At 45.6% G+C, this 20421-nt stretch overlaps 1 protein-coding gene across 17 annotated transcripts in view; it reads right to left on the bottom strand.

Moving 5' to 3' along the window:
* LOC138373387 (uncharacterized) overlaps positions 1-20421 on the bottom strand; it is a 57361-nt gene that overhangs the window by 10502 nt on the left and 26438 nt on the right. The window contains exon 6 of one of the 17 annotated variants that reach the window (XR_011231170.1): positions 5393-5506. The exons of 15 other annotated variants lie outside the window; for them this stretch is intronic. Coding sequence is in view for 1 of the 2 variants with exons in the window: in XM_069339620.1 (XP_069195721.1) it covers positions 5505-5506 (2 nt within the window). In the remaining variant the exon portion in view is untranslated. Of the gene's footprint in view, positions 1-5392; positions 5507-20421 lie in introns of those variants that run through there. One more of the 17 variants, XM_069339620.1, reaches the window with a different exon arrangement.

A 20421-nucleotide genomic window follows, 5' to 3' on the forward strand; every position in this document is an offset into this window, starting at 1 on the left:
CCCTTCACCACCTACCCTACCCTTCACCACCTACCCTACCCTTCACCACCTACCCTACCCATCACCACCTACCCTACCCTTCACCACCTTCCCTACCCTTCACCACCTTCCCTACCCTTCACCACCTTCCCTACCCTTCACCACCTTCCCTACCCTTCACCACCTTCCCTACCCTTCACCACCTACCCTACCCATCACCACCTACCCTACCCTTCACCACCTACCCTACCCTTCACCACCTACCCTACCCTTCACCACCTACCCTACACATCACCACCTACCCTACCCATCACCACCTTCCCTACCCTTCACCACCTACCCTACCCTTCACCACCTTCCCTACCCTTCACCACCTACCCTACCCTTCACCACCTACCCTACCCATCACCACATACCCTACCCATCACCACCTTCCCTACCCTTCACCACCTACCCTACCCTTCACCACCTACCCTACCCATCACCACCTTCCCTACCCTTCACCACCTACCCTACCCTTCACCACCTTCCCTACCCTTCACCACCTACCCTACTCTTCACTACCTTCCCTACCCTTCACCACCTTCCCTTCAAATGGCTGAAGGGAACAAGTTTATGAGTATGGTAACAATGAGTCACAATAACGGGGCTGAAGATATAATGACCAAACCACACCCCAGAACATGATGAGATAATGGTCCATGATGGAAGTCTATTGTCAACATCTCTTTAACCAAGTCTATCGATAGACAAGTCCATGTCTATCTCCCTCTAATTCCCACCTAACTAAATATTTATATATGTATGATATATATGTAAGTGAGGGTTCCAAACGTGTCCTTATTATCGGTTATCGTAGCAGCGGGTCTCAGATATTCCTGAGAAGCTTGCCCAACCGTTCTTAAGATGGCAGAACGGATCAAGAAGTTAGGCGATATCTTCAAGTAGACCAAAGATGTATTGGGCGATATGCCCAAGTGTTTCTGGCGGTAGCGAGCCTCGGGCCCGGTGTCTTCCAGTGTGTTACTGGCCCATCAATGGGGCATTATATTGTGTTTGGGAATGACCGCAGCCATCAGTGGCTCCTTGATCATGAGGAAGGAGTTTGTGTGTGTGGATCAGAGCACAGGTTAGAGACCACCGGACGACCTGTAGACTTACTGTGAGTAACACCACGTGTCCGTGGGCTATGACGACGACACCCACAACAGGCGGACTGAATCACCCGCCCATGGCACCTTTGTCGGGTTCCTGGTAGGTTGTGTAGTCTGTCTTGTGGTGGTGCGCGGTGCTGAGACAGGCGCAAACTGGTATTTTTTGAGGACGTTAATGACTGATGCAGAAGATGATGAAGATGAAGAGAAAGGTAGACAGGAGAGCAGGGAGAAAGTTGCGGAGTTCCTCCGCTCCCGTGTGGGGAACTTTTCAAATGTTTACGGCTGCCGGTGTGCCATCCACATCTTGGCTGTGGTGGTGGATGTTGTTTTACTTGGCTATCATAGCTATATAGTCCAAGGCAAGACCTTTACCTTGATGGCCAGCTACCCCTGGAAAAGGGATGTAGTGAACTTCAGGGACATTATGTCCCTGATATTCGCGCCCTTCGCGAGGTGCGACATTGACAAAGACGACGCCATTTTGGGGCTGACCACACGCAACTATGTGTGTTATAACCCGTTGGCTCTTGTATATGAGAAGTTTTCTCTCATTCTTTTTATTTATTTTATAGTTATGATTGTGTGGGGTTGTGTGACTGGTTCATACATTATGTACCAAGGGAGCCCTTGGGGGCAGCGCTCCCTGCTGGCCATGGGGGGCAAGACCCGCCCCCACGAGGACAGGCTCCTCACCAAGATCACCGCGGGCGACGTCCTAGTCCTCCACTTCTTGCGCTCGAGGACAACCGGACGACACTATAGGGACGTTGTGTTTGGCCTGGTCCACCGTTTATGTCGTAGGGACACCCAAGAGCCTTACAGGGACACCCAAGAGCCTTACAGGGACACCCAAGAGCCATCCAGGGAGCTCTTGGTCCCCCTATACACACTCACCCGGGCCAACACAGAGTATGCAGCAATAAACATGATTAATATAACGGACATTTGACGGGGGCGTCCAATAAGAGGCTCTGGTGGCCGCTCTACACGGTGATGCGGCCTCGGGAGGCTGCGGGGGCAATCGTCTGGGGAAAGCGCCAAGCCATTACCATTATATAACACTGGCAAGGGGTCAGGATAAGGATTTGGGATGGGACGGAGGGAAGGAATGGTGCCCAACCACTTGGACAGTCGGAGATTGAGCGCCGACCTGCACGAAGCGACACCGTCCACCCCAAGTGGTTGCATTGTGGCTTCATGAATAAAAGTGAATAAAAGGAAAAAAGTGTGTGTGTGTGTGTGTGTATATAATTCCCTAAGTGTAGTTACAGGATGGGAGCTACGCTCGTGGTGTCCCGTCTTCCCAGCACTCTTTGTCATATAACACTTGGAAACTACTGACGGTCTTGGCCTCCACCACCTTCTCACCCAACTTGTTCCAACCGTCTACCACTCTGTTTGCGAAAGACAACTTTCTAATGTGTTTTTTTGGCATCTTTGTTTCCTGTGTGTACTCACCTAGTTGTGCTTGCGGGGGTTGAGCTCTGGCTCTTTGGTCCCGCCTCTCAACTGTCAATCAACTGACTGAACAACTGAAAGAAAACAGATTTGAAATTAATTTCCTATGGATACCATCACATGTCGTCTCCTAACGTACCCACATGTGGCTCATATGGGTACTCAGTCTCCACCTGTGTCCCCTTGTTCGTGTACCTACGGATACCATCACATGTCGTCTCCTAACGTACCCACATGTGGCTCATGTGGGTACTCAGTCTCCACCTGTGTCCCCTTGTTCGTGTACCACCAGTGTTGAATAGTTTATCCTTGTCTATCCGGTCGATTCCCCTGAGGATTTTGTAGGTAGTGATCATGTCTCCCCTTACTCTTCTGTCTTCCAGTGTCGTAAGGTGCATTTCCCGCAGCCTTTCCTCGTAACTCATGCCTCTTAGTTCTGGGACTAGTCTAGTGGCATACCTCTGAACTTTTTCCAGCTTCGTCTTGTGCTTGACAAGGTACGGGCTCCATGCTGGGGCCGCATACTCCAGGATTGGTCTTACATATGTGGTGTACAAGATTCTGAATGATTCCTTACACAGGTTCCTGAAGGCTGTTCTGATGTTAGCCAGCCTCGGATGTGCCGCAGACGTTATTCTTTTTATGTGGGCTTCAGGAGACAGGTTTGGTGTGATATCAACTCCTAGATCTTTCTGTTCGTTTCATGGAGTAATTCATCTCCCATTCGGTATCCTGTGTCTGGCCTCCTGTTTCCACTGCCTAGTTGCATTACCTTGCATTTCCTCGGGTTGAACTTTAGCAGCCATTTGTTTGACCATTCATTCAGTCTGTCTAGGTCATCTTGTAGCCTCCTACTATCTTCATCTGTTTTAATTCTCCTCATAATTTTTGCATTCTTAACTTTTTTTTTTTTAATTTTGACCCGAAGGGCGAGTTTATTGGGCAGCGTCACTCATCCTGTGAGTGGACACACCGCCATAGTGACTGTATTGGGCAGCGTCACTCATCCTGTGAGTGGACACACCGCCATAGTGACTGTATTGGGCAGCGCCACTCATCCTGTGTGGACACACCGCCATAGTGACTGTATTGGGCAGCGTCACTCATCCTGTGAGTGGACACACCGCCATAGTGACAGTATTGGGCAGCGTCACTCATCCTGTGAGTGGACACACCGCCATAGTGACTGTATTGGGCAGCGCCACTCATCCTGTGAGTGGACACACCGCCATAGTGACAGTATTGGGCAGCGTCACTCATCCTGTGAGTGGACACACCGCCATAGTGACTGTATTGGGCAGCGCCACTCATCCTGTGAGTGGACACACCGCCATAGTGACTGTATTGGGCAGCGTCACTCATCCTGTGAGTGGACACACCGCCATAGTGACAGTATTGGGCAGCGTCACTCATCCTGTGAGTGGACACACCGCCATAGTGACTGTATTGGGCAGCGCCACTCATCCTGTGAGTGGACACACCGCCATAGTGACAGTATTGGGCAGCATCACTCATCCTGTGAGTGGACACACCGCCATAGTGACAGTATTGGGCAGCGTCACTCATCCTGTGAGTGGACACACCGCCATAGTGACAGTATTGGGCAGCGTCACTCATCCTGTGAGTGGGCACACCGCCATAGTGACTGTATTGGGCAGCGCCACTCATCCTGTGAGTGGACACACCGCCATAGTGACAGTATTGGGCAGCGTCACTCATCCTGTGAGTGGACACACCGCCATAGTGACTGTATTGGGCAGCGCCACTCATCCTGTGAGTGGACACACCGCCATAGTGACAGTATTGGGCAGCGTCACTCATCCTGTGAGTGGACACACCGCCATAGTGACTGTATTGGGCAGCGCCACTCATCCTGTGAGTGGACACACTGCCATAGTGACAGTATTGGGCAGCGTCACTTATCCTGTGAGTGGACACACCACCATAGTGACTGTATTGGGCAGTGCCACTCATCCTGTGAGTGAACATACCGCCATAGAAGCATGTGCAACACTCCCCAATAGGAAGAAAACCCGCTGGGTTGTTCATCCTGTCACTTGTACCCAGACACAGCTGGGACTTGCTTAACTGTCTCAAGTGAACAGTGTTACGGCCCTATTGGGTCGCAACTGGGTTCTTTCTCTGATGTTAATAGAGTTTGGGTATCCGGCCCCAAGTTAGTAGTGGCTTTCAAGGGGTGCATTCCGTAACACAAGTAAATTAAAGGGGAAGGGAGACAAAGGCACTAAACTTAAATATATAATTACACCACCACCATAAATAAATATATAAACAGTCACACGGGGGGGGGGGGGTATAAACACTATAATATACAGAATAGTCTTCCTCTGAAGACGCAGGAATGTTCCACGGTGCTCGAGAGGGGTAGCCCTGGTCCTCTTCTTGTGGCCTCACGTTGAATCCTTCGATTCTCTCGAGTCTACCCTGGCCACAGGCCAGCCAAATCACAGTTCCACTGGGGGCACCGTCGTGGAGGCCTTCCACCATAAATCCAGCCTGTAGCTGGCAGGTTCCAATCAGTTCCACTGGTTAGGCCACCGTTGTGGAGGCCTTCAACCACAAATCTAGCCTGTAGCTGGCAGGTTCCAATCAGTTCCGCTGGTTAGGTCACTCCACGACCGATACTAGGGTTGCGAGCCCTAGGCAGGAGCCTCGTGTGATTTCACAGATCACTCTTCTCACCACAACACCCCAGTGGCTAGTCTTCTCCACCAGTCAGCCCCGGGTACGACAATCCCTGGTTCTGCCACCTCACAGGCAGGCTAACACAACAGTGTTCATCCGGGGGGGATGGGGGGGTGACTCACAGCTTCAGCAGCAAATGCGTGGAGGTTCTACGGCTGCCTTGGGTAGACTGATCCAACGTCCATTACAGCAGTCCCAGGTCGACTCTGTAGTCAGACACGTCATTAGTACTGATGACACTCTAGGGCACCTCACTTACAGGCTTAGACACAAACACCCACCTATCCACTCCATAGATGGCGTTGCTGTCTAAGCATCACCTCACCAGAGGTCAGCAGCGGCTGTGTTATGAGCAGATCAGGACGGGAAACCAGCCCCTGTGGCCGGTATATCCTGTCCTCACTAGATGGCGCTGTCCATTTGGAGGGGGTTTCGGGAGCTGACCCACAGATGGCGTGGTCGTCACTGCTCCGTGCTCGGACGCTGGGCTCGGGTCCGTAACAAACAGCTCCTCAAACAAGAAGATTAACATCTTTCAACCCTAAAAATCTTGCGGGTGCAAAATGGGGGAATCTTTTAGGAACAGTATCAATATTTGACAAATAGTGTTTTCCTAACTCAAACAATGTGGGGTTTATTACTCTACACATATTTCTGATGTCTCGCAGGTGTTCACATTCACGTAGATAGTGGTCAAGGCGATGTCCGTCACTCTCACCACAGATTCTGCAACTTCGCTGATCAACTGTTGTTTCCATTTCATATCTCCATGGACATTTGTGTCCAAGACGGATTCTCGCTATTACCGATTCTCTCCCGCGTCCTCCTCCTCTTCGTCCATAAGGACTGTGATTGGCAGCTGCAACCATGTTGTACCATCGTACAGATTCACTGGTTTGTGCTTCTATCCTCCTTTCCTCAGTTACCTTGTCACGGTGATGTTGCCTGACAATACCTCTAATTTGTAGTAGAGTCTTGGGTATGAAGTATTCAATACGATCTCCTTCAGCAGCCAGCACATCTGCTCATTCATTCCCACATATTCCAACATGGGAGGGGATCCCCAACATGGGAGAGGATCCCCCCAACATGGGAGGGGATCCCCCAACATGGGAGGGGATCCCCCCAACATGGGAGGGGATCCCCCCAACATGGGAGGGGATCCCCACAACATGGGAGGGGATCCCCCCAACATGGGAGGGGATCCCCCCAACATGGGAGGGGATCCCCCCAACATGGGAGGAGATCCACCCAACATGGGAGGGGATCCCCCCAACAAGGGAGGGGATCCCCCAACATGGGAGGGGATCCCCCCAACATGGGAGGGGATCCCCACAACATGGGAGGGGATCCCCCAACATGGGAGGGGATCCCCCCAACATGGGAGGGGATCCCCCCAACATGGGAGGGGATCACCCCAACATGGGAGGGGATCCCCCCAACATGGGAGGGGATCCCCCAACATGGGAGGGGATCCCCCCAACATGGGAGGGAATCCCCCCAACATGGGAGGGGATCCCCCCAACATGGGAGGGGATCCCCGCAACATGGGAGGGGATCCCCCAACATGGGAGGGGATCCCCCAACATGGGAGGGGATCCCCCCAACATGGGAGGGGATCCCCCCAACATGGGAGGGGATCCCCACAACATGGGAGGGGATCCCCACAACATGGGAGGGGATCCCCCCAACATGGGAGGGGATCCCCCCAACATGGGAGGGGATCCCCCCAACATGGGAGGGGATCCTCCAACATGGGAGGGGATCCCCCAACATGGGAGGGGATCCCCCAACATGGGAGGGGACCCACAGAAACTTGATGACTCTTCCCTGATTGGTAAGTATTCTCACAGCTCTCTTAATTTCAGCGACTATTGCAAGATTTTCTGCCTGATTTTTACTTAGGCTTTGCAGTGCTGCTTTTGAATCGGTGCAAATCACTGCACCATTAGTGTTCGTTCAAGAAACCTTAACGCCATAACAATGGCAGTTAGCTCTGCTTGCGTTGAAGAGGCATAGTTCTCAATACGTGCTTTTTCTTCATTTCTGCGTTGGAAAGTATTATCCTTGATTACCGTGTATGCTGCACCAGCCCTGCCATTGACAGGATTAGATGACCCGTCAGTGTAGATTTGATCTAGTTCATCTCCGGCTTCTTTATAAATTTCCTCGAGATACTTGTGCCTCATTTCTTGTGGTATCATGTTGGATTTTTTCGTTACCATTTCATTGATGATAATCTTGCATGAGTCATCCTCCCAGGGAGGTAACCTCTCTACAGGCAGGAGCTCACGGGCTTGCTCAAGCAGGTGAAGCTCTTCAAGGTAGCAGACTGATCTGTGATGCCATTTTTTGCTTCTCCTGTTTCCTCCTGCTAGCAGCACAGAACTCAGGTTTTTCTTGGCAATATCATTGTAATGGGGATCTCTGGTTATCCTAATTGCAAGCTTAGCATTCAGTTCCTTAATTCTGCTTGTGACACTGTGGAGGGACAACTCCTCTTGTAGATTAGACGTTTTGGCAGTTCTTGGGACTCCAAGAATGATTGTCATGGCTTCATTTTGAATGCTTTCAAGCCTTTTCATATCGCTTTGGGAGTAGGTGCACAGAACTGGTGCGGCATAGTATGACGGAGCGCACATAGGCTGTGTACATCATTTTTAGCACGGCAATAGAAGCTCCATGTCCATTCCAGGTCATATCTTTCAGTGCCCTGAGTCGACTTTTGCATGTTCCTACGAGCTGGTTGAGCTCCTCTTTCTTCCCCTTGTTAGAGCCGACAGTGACGCCAAGGTACCGATAGTGGTCAACCCATTCAAGTGTTACACCATTAATTTGTAGTGCTTCATTTTCTCTCCTCTTGTGATGAGAGTTTGCTTTTGTCTTGTTTGTGGAGAGAGTGAAACCGAGCTCAATACATCATCAGCAAACATTGAGAGGAACGAGTCTATACCCTCTGAGAGATCATTTACATATATCAGAAACAGTATAGGTCCAAGGACTGAACCTTGCAGGACTCCACTGGTGATTCCCCGCCACTCCGAGACCTCACCCCTCACATTGACTCGTTGTCTTCTGTTGCTTAGGTACTCCCTTATCCAACGGAGTACCTTCCCTTTCACTCCAGTCTGCATCTCCAGCTTTTTCACTAGCCTCTTGTGTGGTACCGTGTCAAAGGCTTTCTGGCAATCCAAAAATATGCAGTCTGCCCACCCCTCTCTTTCTTGCTTGATCGCAGAATTCAATTAGCCCTGTGAGGCAGGACTTGCCATCCCTGAACCCATGTTGATGCTGTGTTACAAAGTTCTTTCGCTCCAGATGTTCCACTGGCTTTATTCTCACAATCTTCACCATCGACTTGCATGGCATGCAAGTTAGGGACACTGGCCTGTAGTTCAGTGCCTCCTGTCTATATCTTCTATGCCTTATTGTATATCGGAACCACATTAGCCGTCTTCCAAATTTTTGGCAGCTCACCTGTTACCAGTGATTTATTATACCAGCAGTGGCAGGCACAGTGCATCTGCTGATAGTTTGTCCTGCACACCGCTGCCCACTGGATGGGGGGGGGGGGCGGTGTGCAGGACAAACATATCAACTGTGACACTAGCTCTCCACACATGTCAGTTGCTTAAGTAAGAAACTGTACTTGTGGTCGATCTCGAACCCATTGTTGATGTGACGACTTATATTGAATTTTGTAACTAGCTCATCAAGATTGTAACTTGCTTAGCTAAATGAATTGTGGGGTTCAGTCCCTGAGCCCATTATGTGCCTCTGTAACCCTTTCCACTACCACCCACAAGATGGGTATGGGTGCATAATAAATTAACTAAACTAAACTTATCTCTGGAACTTCTCTTTGCTCTAATGTGAAATTTCCTGGATTTCTTATTGAGTTCCTCGCACGCTTCCTTGTCGTTTGTTGTGAATCTGTCTGCCCCCTATCCTCAGTTTCATTACCTGTTCCTAAATTTTTAAATTTTGCCCCGAGGGGCGAGTTTATTGGGCAGCGCCACTCATCTTGTGAGTGAGCATACCGCCATAGCACCAAGTCTGATTTGAGTCTGGTTGGAGCTCTGAGAGCAGAGATGGATTCCCTGCGGGAGGAGGTACAGCGGCTGAGACTTTGGGAGGAAACGAAGGAGACCAGTGTTGACGGGACCTCATCGTGGAGAGTCGTGAAGGACAGGGGTCTTAAGAAGACCTTGACAAGGCCGCCTACAGACGCCCTAAGGACAGCAAATTCATTTGCCGTGTTGGAGGATGAGTGCTGTGGTGCGCCTGCAGTTCACTCGGAACGAAAATCAGCGAGGAGCGGCGGAGCGCAGGCCCCTCAGGCTGCTCAGAAAGTTAAGGAGGTACCGAAGCGAATTTTGGTTGTGGGAGATTCCCAGGTGAGGTATTTAGACAGAACGTTTTGTGCCAGAGTTAGGGGGAACAGATTAAGGGTTTGCTATCCGGGTGCTGGAATTGGTGATATTGTTGGAAACATGAATGATATTATGACGGGAAATGGGAACAAACCCATCATTTGTATTAGTGCAGGGGGTAATGATGTTGGGCGAGTTAGGAGTGAGGAACAAATACAGAGATTCAGGACAGCCATTGAATTAGTTAAGAGCAAGGGAGGAATCCTGATCATATGTGGCATTCTTCCAAGAAAGGGAGTGGGAAATGAATGGATGTCGAGGGCACTTGGTGTCAATTGCCGGCTGGAAAGATATTGCAAATCAAATGCAATATCTTTCATAGACAACTGGGAACACTTCTATGGAAGAAATGAAATGTATACTCGTGATGGGGTGCATCTATCGAGGGCTGGGGTTGTTGCTGTTGCGAACTCGTTGGAACCAGTGGTTAGAGGTGTTTGTTTGGGTTTAAACTGTTAATAGATAGTGGTATGGGAATTGATTTGGAGGAAGGAGGTAATAAAAGTATGTGTTCGTGGGAGAAAAGAATTGGCAAAATGATCAGGGAAAGAAAAGGACCTCAAAATAACAATTCACTTAGGGTATATTACATTAACAGTAGAAGTCTAAGAAATAAAATAAATGAATTAAATGCTCTTGTCTGCACAGAAAAAATAGATATTATTGCACTTACCGAAACGTGGATGAATGTAGAAAATAGAGAACTATTAGCTGAATATCAAATAAATGGATTTAAACTATTTCACGCAGATAGATATATTAGATGAGGAGGGGGAGTATCCATATATGTTAGGGACAATTTGAAATGTAGTCTCAAAGAGGGAATTAAAACTGAGCCACACACAGAAACTATTTGGATAGAATTAAACGAAAAACCAAATAATATTATAATAGGAGTTATATATAGGCCACTAAATTTAGACAGAATGGAAACAAAGCATCTATGGGATGAAATATCTAGAGCATCTAGATCTAACAGTATTTATGTCATGGGTGACTTTAATTTTAGTGGAATAAACTGGGTGAACAAAACAGGGAATAGTGAAGCAGAAGATTTTCTAGAATTAATTGACGATTGCTTTCTTACACAACACATTAAGGAACCAACACGGGAAAATAATATTTTAGATTTAGCGTTAACTAACAGGGAAACACAAATTAATGACATCGAAATAGGGAGTGAGCTAGGGAACAGTGATCACAAAGTAATCAGATTTAGCATAGAATGGAATAGACCTGTAGGAGAAAATTCTGTTAAAGTGCCAGATTTTCGAAAAGCTGATTTTAATAGCCTAAGAAATTTTTTGGGTCAAATAGATTGGAAAGTCTAGGGTATGGGGTGTGGGCCGGTCTTAGAGCGAGACATGAACCCAGCGACAGGTGACGGAAAAGGGGATTTCAATGTGGATTTAATATATAACTTATTTAAGAATATTCTAAACAAAGCACAGGAACGTAGTATACCATACAAATTGAATACTAATGACCCAAAGTGGTTAACAAATAATTTAAAGAACCTTATAGGTAAAAAGAGAGCTTGGTACAAAAGGATTAAGAATGGGGAAGTCAGTTTAGAACAGGAATTCATACAACTGGTTAGAAATGTTAAAAAAGAGATTAGGAGAGCAAAAAGAAACTATGAAGATCGCATAGCAGAGCAAGCAAAGTCAAATCCTAAAGGGTTTTTTCAGTTATATCGAACTAAGACTAGGGAAAGGATAGGTCCATTAAAATCTGAGACGGGTCAAATAACGGATAATGACAAGGAGATGAGTAGTATTTTTAACAGATATTTTATATCTGTATTTACTAAAGAAGAACTTAACAATATGCCTTCAGCCGAACAAGTCTATGTGGGTGGGGATGAGGACAGGTTGACTAGTTTAGCAGTTACCAGGGAGGATGTAATTAAACAATTAGAAAAACTAAAACCAAACAAATCACCAGGGCCGGATGAAGTGTTTGCCAGGGTGCTTAAAGAATGCAAAGAAGAGCTTTCCGAGCCACTGTCTACCATATTTAATAAATCAATAGAGTCAGGCAGAGTGCCGGAATCATGGAAGGTAGCTAATGTGGTACCAATTTTTAAGAAAGGAGATAGATCACTTGCGTCAAACTATCGGCCAATTAGCCTAAGGTCTATTGTGGGAAAGTTACTTGAATCAATAATTGCAAATACAATTCGTCTCCATCTTGAAAAACATAAATTAATAAATGAGTCACAACATGGTTTTACAAATGGCCGTTCATGTTTAACAAATTTGCTAACTTTTTATTCCAGCATAGTTGAGGCAGTTGATAGTGGTAAGGATTGTGATGTTGTGTACCTTGACTTTAGCAAAGCTTTTGATACAGTGCCACATGAAAGACTAATTAAAAAAATAGAAGCTCATGGTATTGGGGGTGCTATATTAACTTGGATTAGGGCATGGCTATTCCAAAGGAAACAGAGAGTTAGTATAAATGGGGTTAAGTCAGAGTGGGATAATGTTGTTAGTGGAGTACCTCAGGGCTCTGTCCTGGGACCTCTGTTATTTATAATATATATAAATGATTTAGATTCAGGTTTGAGTAGCAACATTTGCAAATTTGCCGATGATACGAAAATCGGTAGGGAAATTAATTCGGAGGAGGACTCACTATCACTTCAAGTTGATCTAGATAGGGTTTTGAAATGGTCAAAGGATTGGCAAATGCAGTTTAATGCTGATAAATGTAAAGTTCTGAGGCTAGGTAATGATGATAGAGTTACAAGATACGAGCTAGATGGTGTTGAGATTGCGAAGTCGGATTGCGAAAGGGATCTGGGAGTTATGATTAGTAAGAATTTAAAACAAAAGATTCAATGCATGAATGTTCGTAATAAGGCGAATAGGACACTGGGATTTATTAATCGAAGCGTGTATGAGGATGTGTACATGTATATATAACATTAATATGGTCACTGCTTATTTTAAAATAAGCGGGGGAATTCTGAGGAGGAAAAACATTTACGCAGCGCGCCGTGGGGGGAGGGGGGGCGCACATTTTAGCAAACGCTACAGGATTTCCGTCCTCAGTCCTTCACAGCTCCGGCACGCTCCGCTCGAAACACCCGCCCTCCTCCCTTGACTACAGATGTAGAAACCTTATATATTATAAATGAAAATGACAGAATGACAGATATTTAGGATTCATCAACTGCCAAAGATACTCACATGCCAGTATAATTCTGGCGAGAGAGAGGTTTGGGAAAAGCCGTTATACCAACTAGTCAGCTATAAGGGTGATATTTGTGGGGCACAGGCAAGCTCGACCTGGCCCATTAACCCCCCAACTGACACTATAACCACAGAGAATACTGTATTTATTTATTTATATACAAGAAATATATACATTGGGGTTAACAGAGAATATAGAAATGAAGTTGAATTTACATTCTTGTAAAGCCACTAGCACGCATAGCGTTTCGGGCAAGTCCTTAAACTAACAGAAAATTTTAGATAAATTAACAAAAAAATTGACAAAAAATGTTTACAGGTACATTGAAGAAATTTTGACACAAAAGCAGATTAGAATAATACATAATAAAGAAATAACCGCTGCATTACGTAGGAATGCGGAGGAATTTCAGATGGAGGAGAAGACAATTGCACAGCGCAATCCGCAGCGCAGCGTGAGGAGCGCCGCAGGGGGACTATATAAGAGAGGAAGGGACATGCGTTCTATCTTGCTCCAGCCTCGCTCAGCTCCACAAGTCAAAGGAAAAATTTTTCGCCACAAACGTACGCTACAAACACGCTTCGCTTGGCAAGAAAAAGGAATAACATAGGACTCTTGTGTTCTTGGGACTTCTAGAAGCTATGGAAACTACGATTGCTACCTCGATCGCAGCCCCCACCCTGGTTGAGTTTAACTCCGGGGGCCCCTTCAACCTCACATGCTGAAAACCTAGTGTCGGTCTACAGTACTCAACTTTCACCAAGGTAAAGTGATATCTTATGTTCTAAATGTATAGCTAGGTTCCTCCCAAGTGTCGGCGTGTGCCCAGCGCTGTTCCCCACGCGGCCTGTAGACGTTCCAGCTAGGTCATGCCTAGGCAGGGCATTCTAGGCTGCCCCAGCACTATTGTACGATGATTAATACGGAATTCTTATACAGCCTTGCCCTAGCCGCTAGCTTGACAGATTTATAGTCTGCCGGTTAAGCCCGGGAATTTTATATTTATTCAGTATCATCGATGCTATTTTGCCGGAATTTTGTCCGCCGGTTAAGCCCGGATCCTTTTATGTGGCTCCTAGCTGTGGATTGCTAGTCATATCGTCTGCCGGTTAGGCCAAATAATTTTATGCAGCCTACACTGTGGCTGGGTCGCCGAACTTCGGTCGGCAGGTAGTGCCCATCAAAATTTTTTTTTTTTTATGAGGCAAGCCACGTGTTGGAGAGCCAGACATTTTGTCTGCCGGTTAAGCCCGGAAATTCTATACAGACATTCTTGTTGCCAGAATGCCAGACATTCCCAGCGCCTCCTTCGCCGCTGGATTTTTAGACTATTGTCTGCCGGTTAAGCCCGGAATTTTCTATGCAGCCTCTTTCGCCGAATGAATTGTCCTTGTGCGTGTTTGCCAGACCTTGGTCAGACGGTTAAGCCAAACAAAAAAAAAAAATTTAAATTTTATATGTAGTTCACCTAGCTACGGGATTGCCGTCCTTGGCCTGCCGGCTATGCCCAAAAAACAAAAAAAAAAAAAAAATTCTGAAGTACCCTAGCGGAAATCATCGCCATAGTCCCGGTTACCAACATTATATTCTGCTGCTATGGAATTCTCACTGGACAGATGAGAAGGTCCCATTATCACCACTCAGGAACTAATTTTCCCTTTGAAAGCCATGAGGCAAAAATTTTCATTTATCAGGGAATTCACTCAATCTGCAGTCGTTACAGCTTATCAACATTCAGGAAAAAGGTCACAAGGCTGTTAAACGCACCACGAATAAGGAGTACAACATAAGATGGAATCCGCTGTGTGGCCCCCTTTTTTTTTTAATTTTTTCTTATTTCTCTTTTTCATTCTTACATTCTGGAGTCCTCGCCTTCCAGGCACAAGCAGGTCACAGTCGGGTTCTTAACATCCTACGGGGTCAGAGATTAGGTTTTAATTCCCAGCAATACGATTAGAAGATGTGTTTTATGCACTAGGAGGTCATTCTTTAATACTTTTTCATACATAATTTTCACTCCACGTTCATAAATAAAACTTTATTCGCAAATGTAATATAAGGTTATTTGTCGGACAACATCCGAGGACTTCCGATTAAGCACGCGCTAAGAGATTATTCTTTAATACATTATCATACATAATTTTCACTCTGCATTATTATTAAAACTTTATTCACAAAGGTAAAATAAAGTTAATTGTCGGACATCATCGGAGGACAACACATGATTCGAGATAATAGATTCCCTTCATTTTGTCTGCAGTGGCCTCTATTATTATTGAGCTGTTTTGGTCTCGATCATTACACTTATAAACCTCTATTAATACGCTACATTACAAAATCCTGTACTACTAGAACTTATAAATCTTATAAACTGTTCGTCTCTTTACAGTCAAACAGTTGGTCACAGTTACGATTTTTCTCCTAAAAGATTGTGTGTATCATGTCATACTATGTTTTCCCCTATATTTTCCTCCTCGTCACTAAATAACTTATCTAGAGTATTAATTCGGTACTAAATAATTAAGCTGGTTAGATTTCCCAGTTCGTGCGATTCATCTAGGGGGGAATTCATTATTCCTTCAACAGTCCTCGTTAAATTAGGCGCGCGAGTTTCTAGTCACGTGCTAATAGGATTACAGTTAGGGTAAGCCTTTCTTAAATTTTAAGACCTTAAGTCACGCAGATTATCCTTATTTAATTCTTATTAATTCCCCCCAATAGACTCATTATCTCCTTAACATAGTATTTCAACAGTTTTTTTTTTCTGTTTCCTCGTTGAAGGGTGGTACACATCGGTGTTTTCATGACCGGTTTATTTTATTCTTTATTTGGTGCCTCCCTGTGGGTATCCACTGTAGTCGCACGTTTCTCCACTTATTCAGCCGCCCTCGCTATTGTTTGCTTCCTAAAAATTATTCTATCGGCCGCCCGGTTGAGCCCGGAATTATTATGCAGCCGCCCTCGCTATTGGATTGCCAGACCTATTTCTGCTGTTTGAGCCCGGAATTATTATGCAGCCACCTTCGCTATTGGCTTGCCAGACCTAATGTCTGCCGGTTACGCCCGGATCTATTATGCAGCCGCCCTCGCGGTTGTATTGCCAGACCTATGTCTGCCGGTTGAGCCCGGAATTATTATGCAGCCGTCCATCGCTATTTGGATTGCCAGACCTATGTCTGCCGGTTGAGCCCGGAATTATTATGCAGCGCCCTCGCTGTAGTTTGCCAGACCTATGTCTGCCGGTTGAGCCCGGATTTATTATGCAGCCGCCTTTGCTATTGGATTGCCAGACCTAATGTCTGCCGGTTAAGCCTGGAATTATTATTATACAGCTGCCCTCGCTATTGGACTGCCAGACCTATGTCTGCCGGTTTAAGCCCGGAATTATTAGGCAGCTGACCTCGCTATTGGATTGCCTGACCTAATGTCTGCCGGTTAAGCCCGGAATTCTTATGCACCCGCCCTCGCTAATGTATTGCCAGACCTACATCTAGAGACGGCGATGGGGAAGAAGTCACATGTCTGCCGGGTGAGACCGGAATTATTATGCAGCCGCCCCTTGCGATTGGATTGCCAGACCTATGTCTGCCGGTTGAACCCGGAATTATTATTTTGACCGCCGGTGTAGCAGGAAGCCCCACCAACAACGACCCCGGAAGCTGGAGATCATTGCAACGGACTCTGTAACAAAAAATTTATAATTTGCTGCCCCGAAATTCTTACGGGACAGACGCAAGGACCATATTTCACCGCACCAGAAATGAATATCTATTATTCATCAGGTGACGACCCTCCGACTGCTGCCGTTCCAGCTGACCTGCAATCAGCAAATTCACAGGGCCGTTAAACGTACCACGCATTCGGAGAGCAACTTATTATGGAAACAGCTGCATTGGACCTTATATTTCCTATATTATTTATCCATCCACATACTTATGGAATCAGTGCCGTCCGGACGCACGCATGTCAGTCATGATTTAACTTCCTTCGGACAAGATTACGTTTTAATCTCCAGCTTTAAGACTACAAGCTGTGGTTTACACATTAAGTGGTTATTCTTTACTCAAATCTTATACTTATCATACGCTTAACGCTTCTTAATTAAACCCTTAATAGCAGTAGGTAAATCAATTTATTTGTCGGTCCGCATGCGGAGGACAACATTTGATGGACTTCAATGTAATTGTCTCAGTTAATTTTATTTAGTGGGTATCTCAAGATAATCCTTCTTCAGTCCTCGGAAGCATTGGCGCGCGAGGTCATCCTGTCGCATCCCAATAGGATTACAATTAAGGTCAATCTATTCTTACTCTTTAGAATCCAAGCTAAACAACTTACAGGTCAAGCGGTCTACACACTTTTAATTCTTTTTTCTTCCCTTCACTGACTTAATTCTTATTCACGGAGTTACTTATCAACTGTTATTTTCACTGTTTCTGCGAAGTAGGGAAGTTTTCTTACTGCTTTCATGTTAGGATTATTGTATATTTTCTTTTAAGTGATTCCCTTCGGGTAATTCTGTAGTCGCATGTTTTTCCCTACTTAGGAATTATCGGCCAGTCACGGGCGGTAAATTTTATTGTCGGTCGCTGGGTTTCACGTTACAAATTTAATCATGTCTTCTCTAAGGCATTTAATTTCTTACTAATTTACTCTTCACATATTCATTAACTTATTTTCCGCTACATATTTATATACAGTAATTATTTAAGGATTTGGACATTTCGCTATTTGTCTTCTACTTATGTTACATGGATTATATTATTATCCCTGTTATCATCTGAGGTAATTAGGTATTCTGGTCTGGTAATCTTATACCTTTTTTGTTTGTTGATGGTACTTCCCTCCTCCAGTATCGCTGTGGTACTCGAGGCTTTCCAAGTTTGTAAATACTATGCGATGCTACGTATTCTCTCAACCCCAATCAATCTCTCCTTTTACTTAATAAAACGTTTTTCGCATTAGTTAATTAATCACGCTGCTTATCTCTCTCAGATTGGGATGTGTTCTTATTGGATTAGTTACTACTGTTAAACGATAAACCTTATTCATTGATACCTTCCTTTTTTGTCACACCTTGGCCTCCATACCGTAATTAAATACTGCTCACAATTCTGCCTTCCTTATAATTATTCGGTCACTGGGGTTTTTCCGGAACATATTTAAAAACTATAATTTTGAAGGTTTTCTAAGTCTATTTTGTTTTTATAATTATTTCTATACATTAGATATTGGGAATTACTATTATTGACATTAAAATGTATTTAATTGTTGTTAAAGATTCGCTGCCTGGAACGGGGGGGTTACGGGCCATGGGGAGCCCGTAGATGAAAAGTACTTAGTTATGTTAATGACTTTTAATATTCATTAATCCGCTTACTTGTAACAGTCTGGGACGCTTATTCTATCATTTATTAATTTGTTCTACTATCCACAGACTGTTGGGGGTAGTCTTTATGGTATTCTTATACAGCCCATTTGCGGTTAGATTAGTCATTAGTACCATTAGTGGATTAGTATGGTTGTTGGTTGGTCGTTAAGGATTACGTCACCCAAGGGGTGGCACGGGCATGCTTCGCCGAAAAATTCGTATGACATTATACAGCACACTTTATTCTGACTAACGACCAGTTAAAACATTGACGTAATATCAAGCTTGATGCGGTAATTTTACATTTTGGGGGTATGGGTTGTTCTTACATATTCATGCATTATTTGCGATATATTACACGTTCATGCGTATTTAATGACGTACTATAGTACATGTCTTCCCATGCTTGGAACATTGGAAGGTCCCATACTCCACTACGTTCGTGGTAATTGGTCTACAATTTTACCAACCATGTTATCGAACCAGTATTTACCCAAGTTTTTTTTTTCTCATTTACTACGCTGTACACGTTCAAGGGAATTTATTTACGTCTATAGTATGACGCAAAATACAGTTCTGCTTATTCTAACTAAGGCACAAATTTCATTGCAAGATTAACGGAAGAACAACTCCAGGCGTCAAGTTACTAATCCTTTATTAATATTGCCCAGTGTCCTATTCGCCTCAATTAAGACCGAGCATGCATTGCTCCTTTGGTTTTAACCATCTTACTAATTGTAATTCCAAGTTCCCTCTCTTCGCAGAATTCCCTCAGTCCACAGAATCATCGCGGAGGGGTCAACACACACCCCTCGGGACGAGCAGAGCGGCGTGGAACGGCCTGCTCCCACCTGACGCAATCTGATTCAGCGGTTCGCTGCACATCCATCCTACGAATTTGTTTTTTTTTCCCTAGGTTCATGCTTCAGTACCCTGCCTAACATCGGGCTTACCATAGCAGTCTCCGTGGTGTAGTGGTAAGACACTCACCTGGCGTTCCGCGAGCGCTATGTCATGGGTTCGTATCCTGGCCGGGGAGGATTTACTGGGCGCAATTCCTTAACTGTAGCCTCTGTTTAACGCAACAGTAAAATGTGTACTTGGATGAAAAAACGATTCTTCGCAGCAGGGGATCGTATTCCAGGGACCATAGGATTAAGGACTTGCCCGAAACGCTACGCGTACTAGTGGCTGTACAAGAATGTAACAACTCTTGTATATATCTCAAAAAAAAAAAAAAAAAAAAATAATATGTAATAATAGGCATTTACCCACAACTTGCGTTAGTCGCAATCTGCCTTACCCGTGGTCTCCTAGACTGGGGAGTGTTACCCGTCTGTCATCACTTAAATTATCCCTAGAGTGTTCTTTTTCCCAATATCTGTTCAAGATCAATTCGGCGTTGCAGTCTACGTCCCCGGTGCTGTCGGTTCAAGGTAGCCCACACACTTCTTTACTTCAGTTCCTGCCGCCAAGGGTGAGCATGATAGCACGCCCTTAGTCCTCTCCTAGAAAGACGGCATCCATTGGACCTGTGGAGCTGACTATACTCTATCCGGTATTATTACTCTAGCCTTAATCATAATAGAAGTACACACTTTTTCACTTCCATACGTTGTTTTTCAGACTAACCCGCCAACAGTGGCCTTCAGGTGAAGGTCGGTCCCACAACTGTGATATTTACCATTTTGTGATTAACTGCCACATCCGTGCTTCATTTCTTTACGTTATTACTATTTAACATACTTTGCGTGTTCCGTCAGTGTATATGGTCTGTACAACGTTGTCTTCAGCTTGGAGCAAGGAGCCCTGTTCGTTCGGGTTTCGGAGCGTTTTAATTCCCCCACTGCTTTACCACACTGTCCTACTTATGCCACATGCTCACCCCTGCCAACCCTTACTGCCGTAATATTTCCAGAACGACTACAGACCATCGGGGAACAACACATGGACGGGGAACATTGGTTTTGCGCCCGAAGAACACTCTCGATGGACTGCACGGATGGGCGCACGAAGGACCTGCTCAGCTGCGTTGGGGCTAGCCTCCGGGAGGGCGGGATACAGCGACGACGACGCCCACGAGGACGACCCGGCGTGGCGGTGCACAGCACGCGTA

The sequence above is a fragment of the Procambarus clarkii genome, chromosome 5 (genome assembly GCF_040958095.1).
Source record: "Procambarus clarkii isolate CNS0578487 chromosome 5, FALCON_Pclarkii_2.0, whole genome shotgun sequence".
Lineage (NCBI taxonomy): Eukaryota > Metazoa > Arthropoda > Malacostraca > Decapoda > Cambaridae > Procambarus > Procambarus clarkii.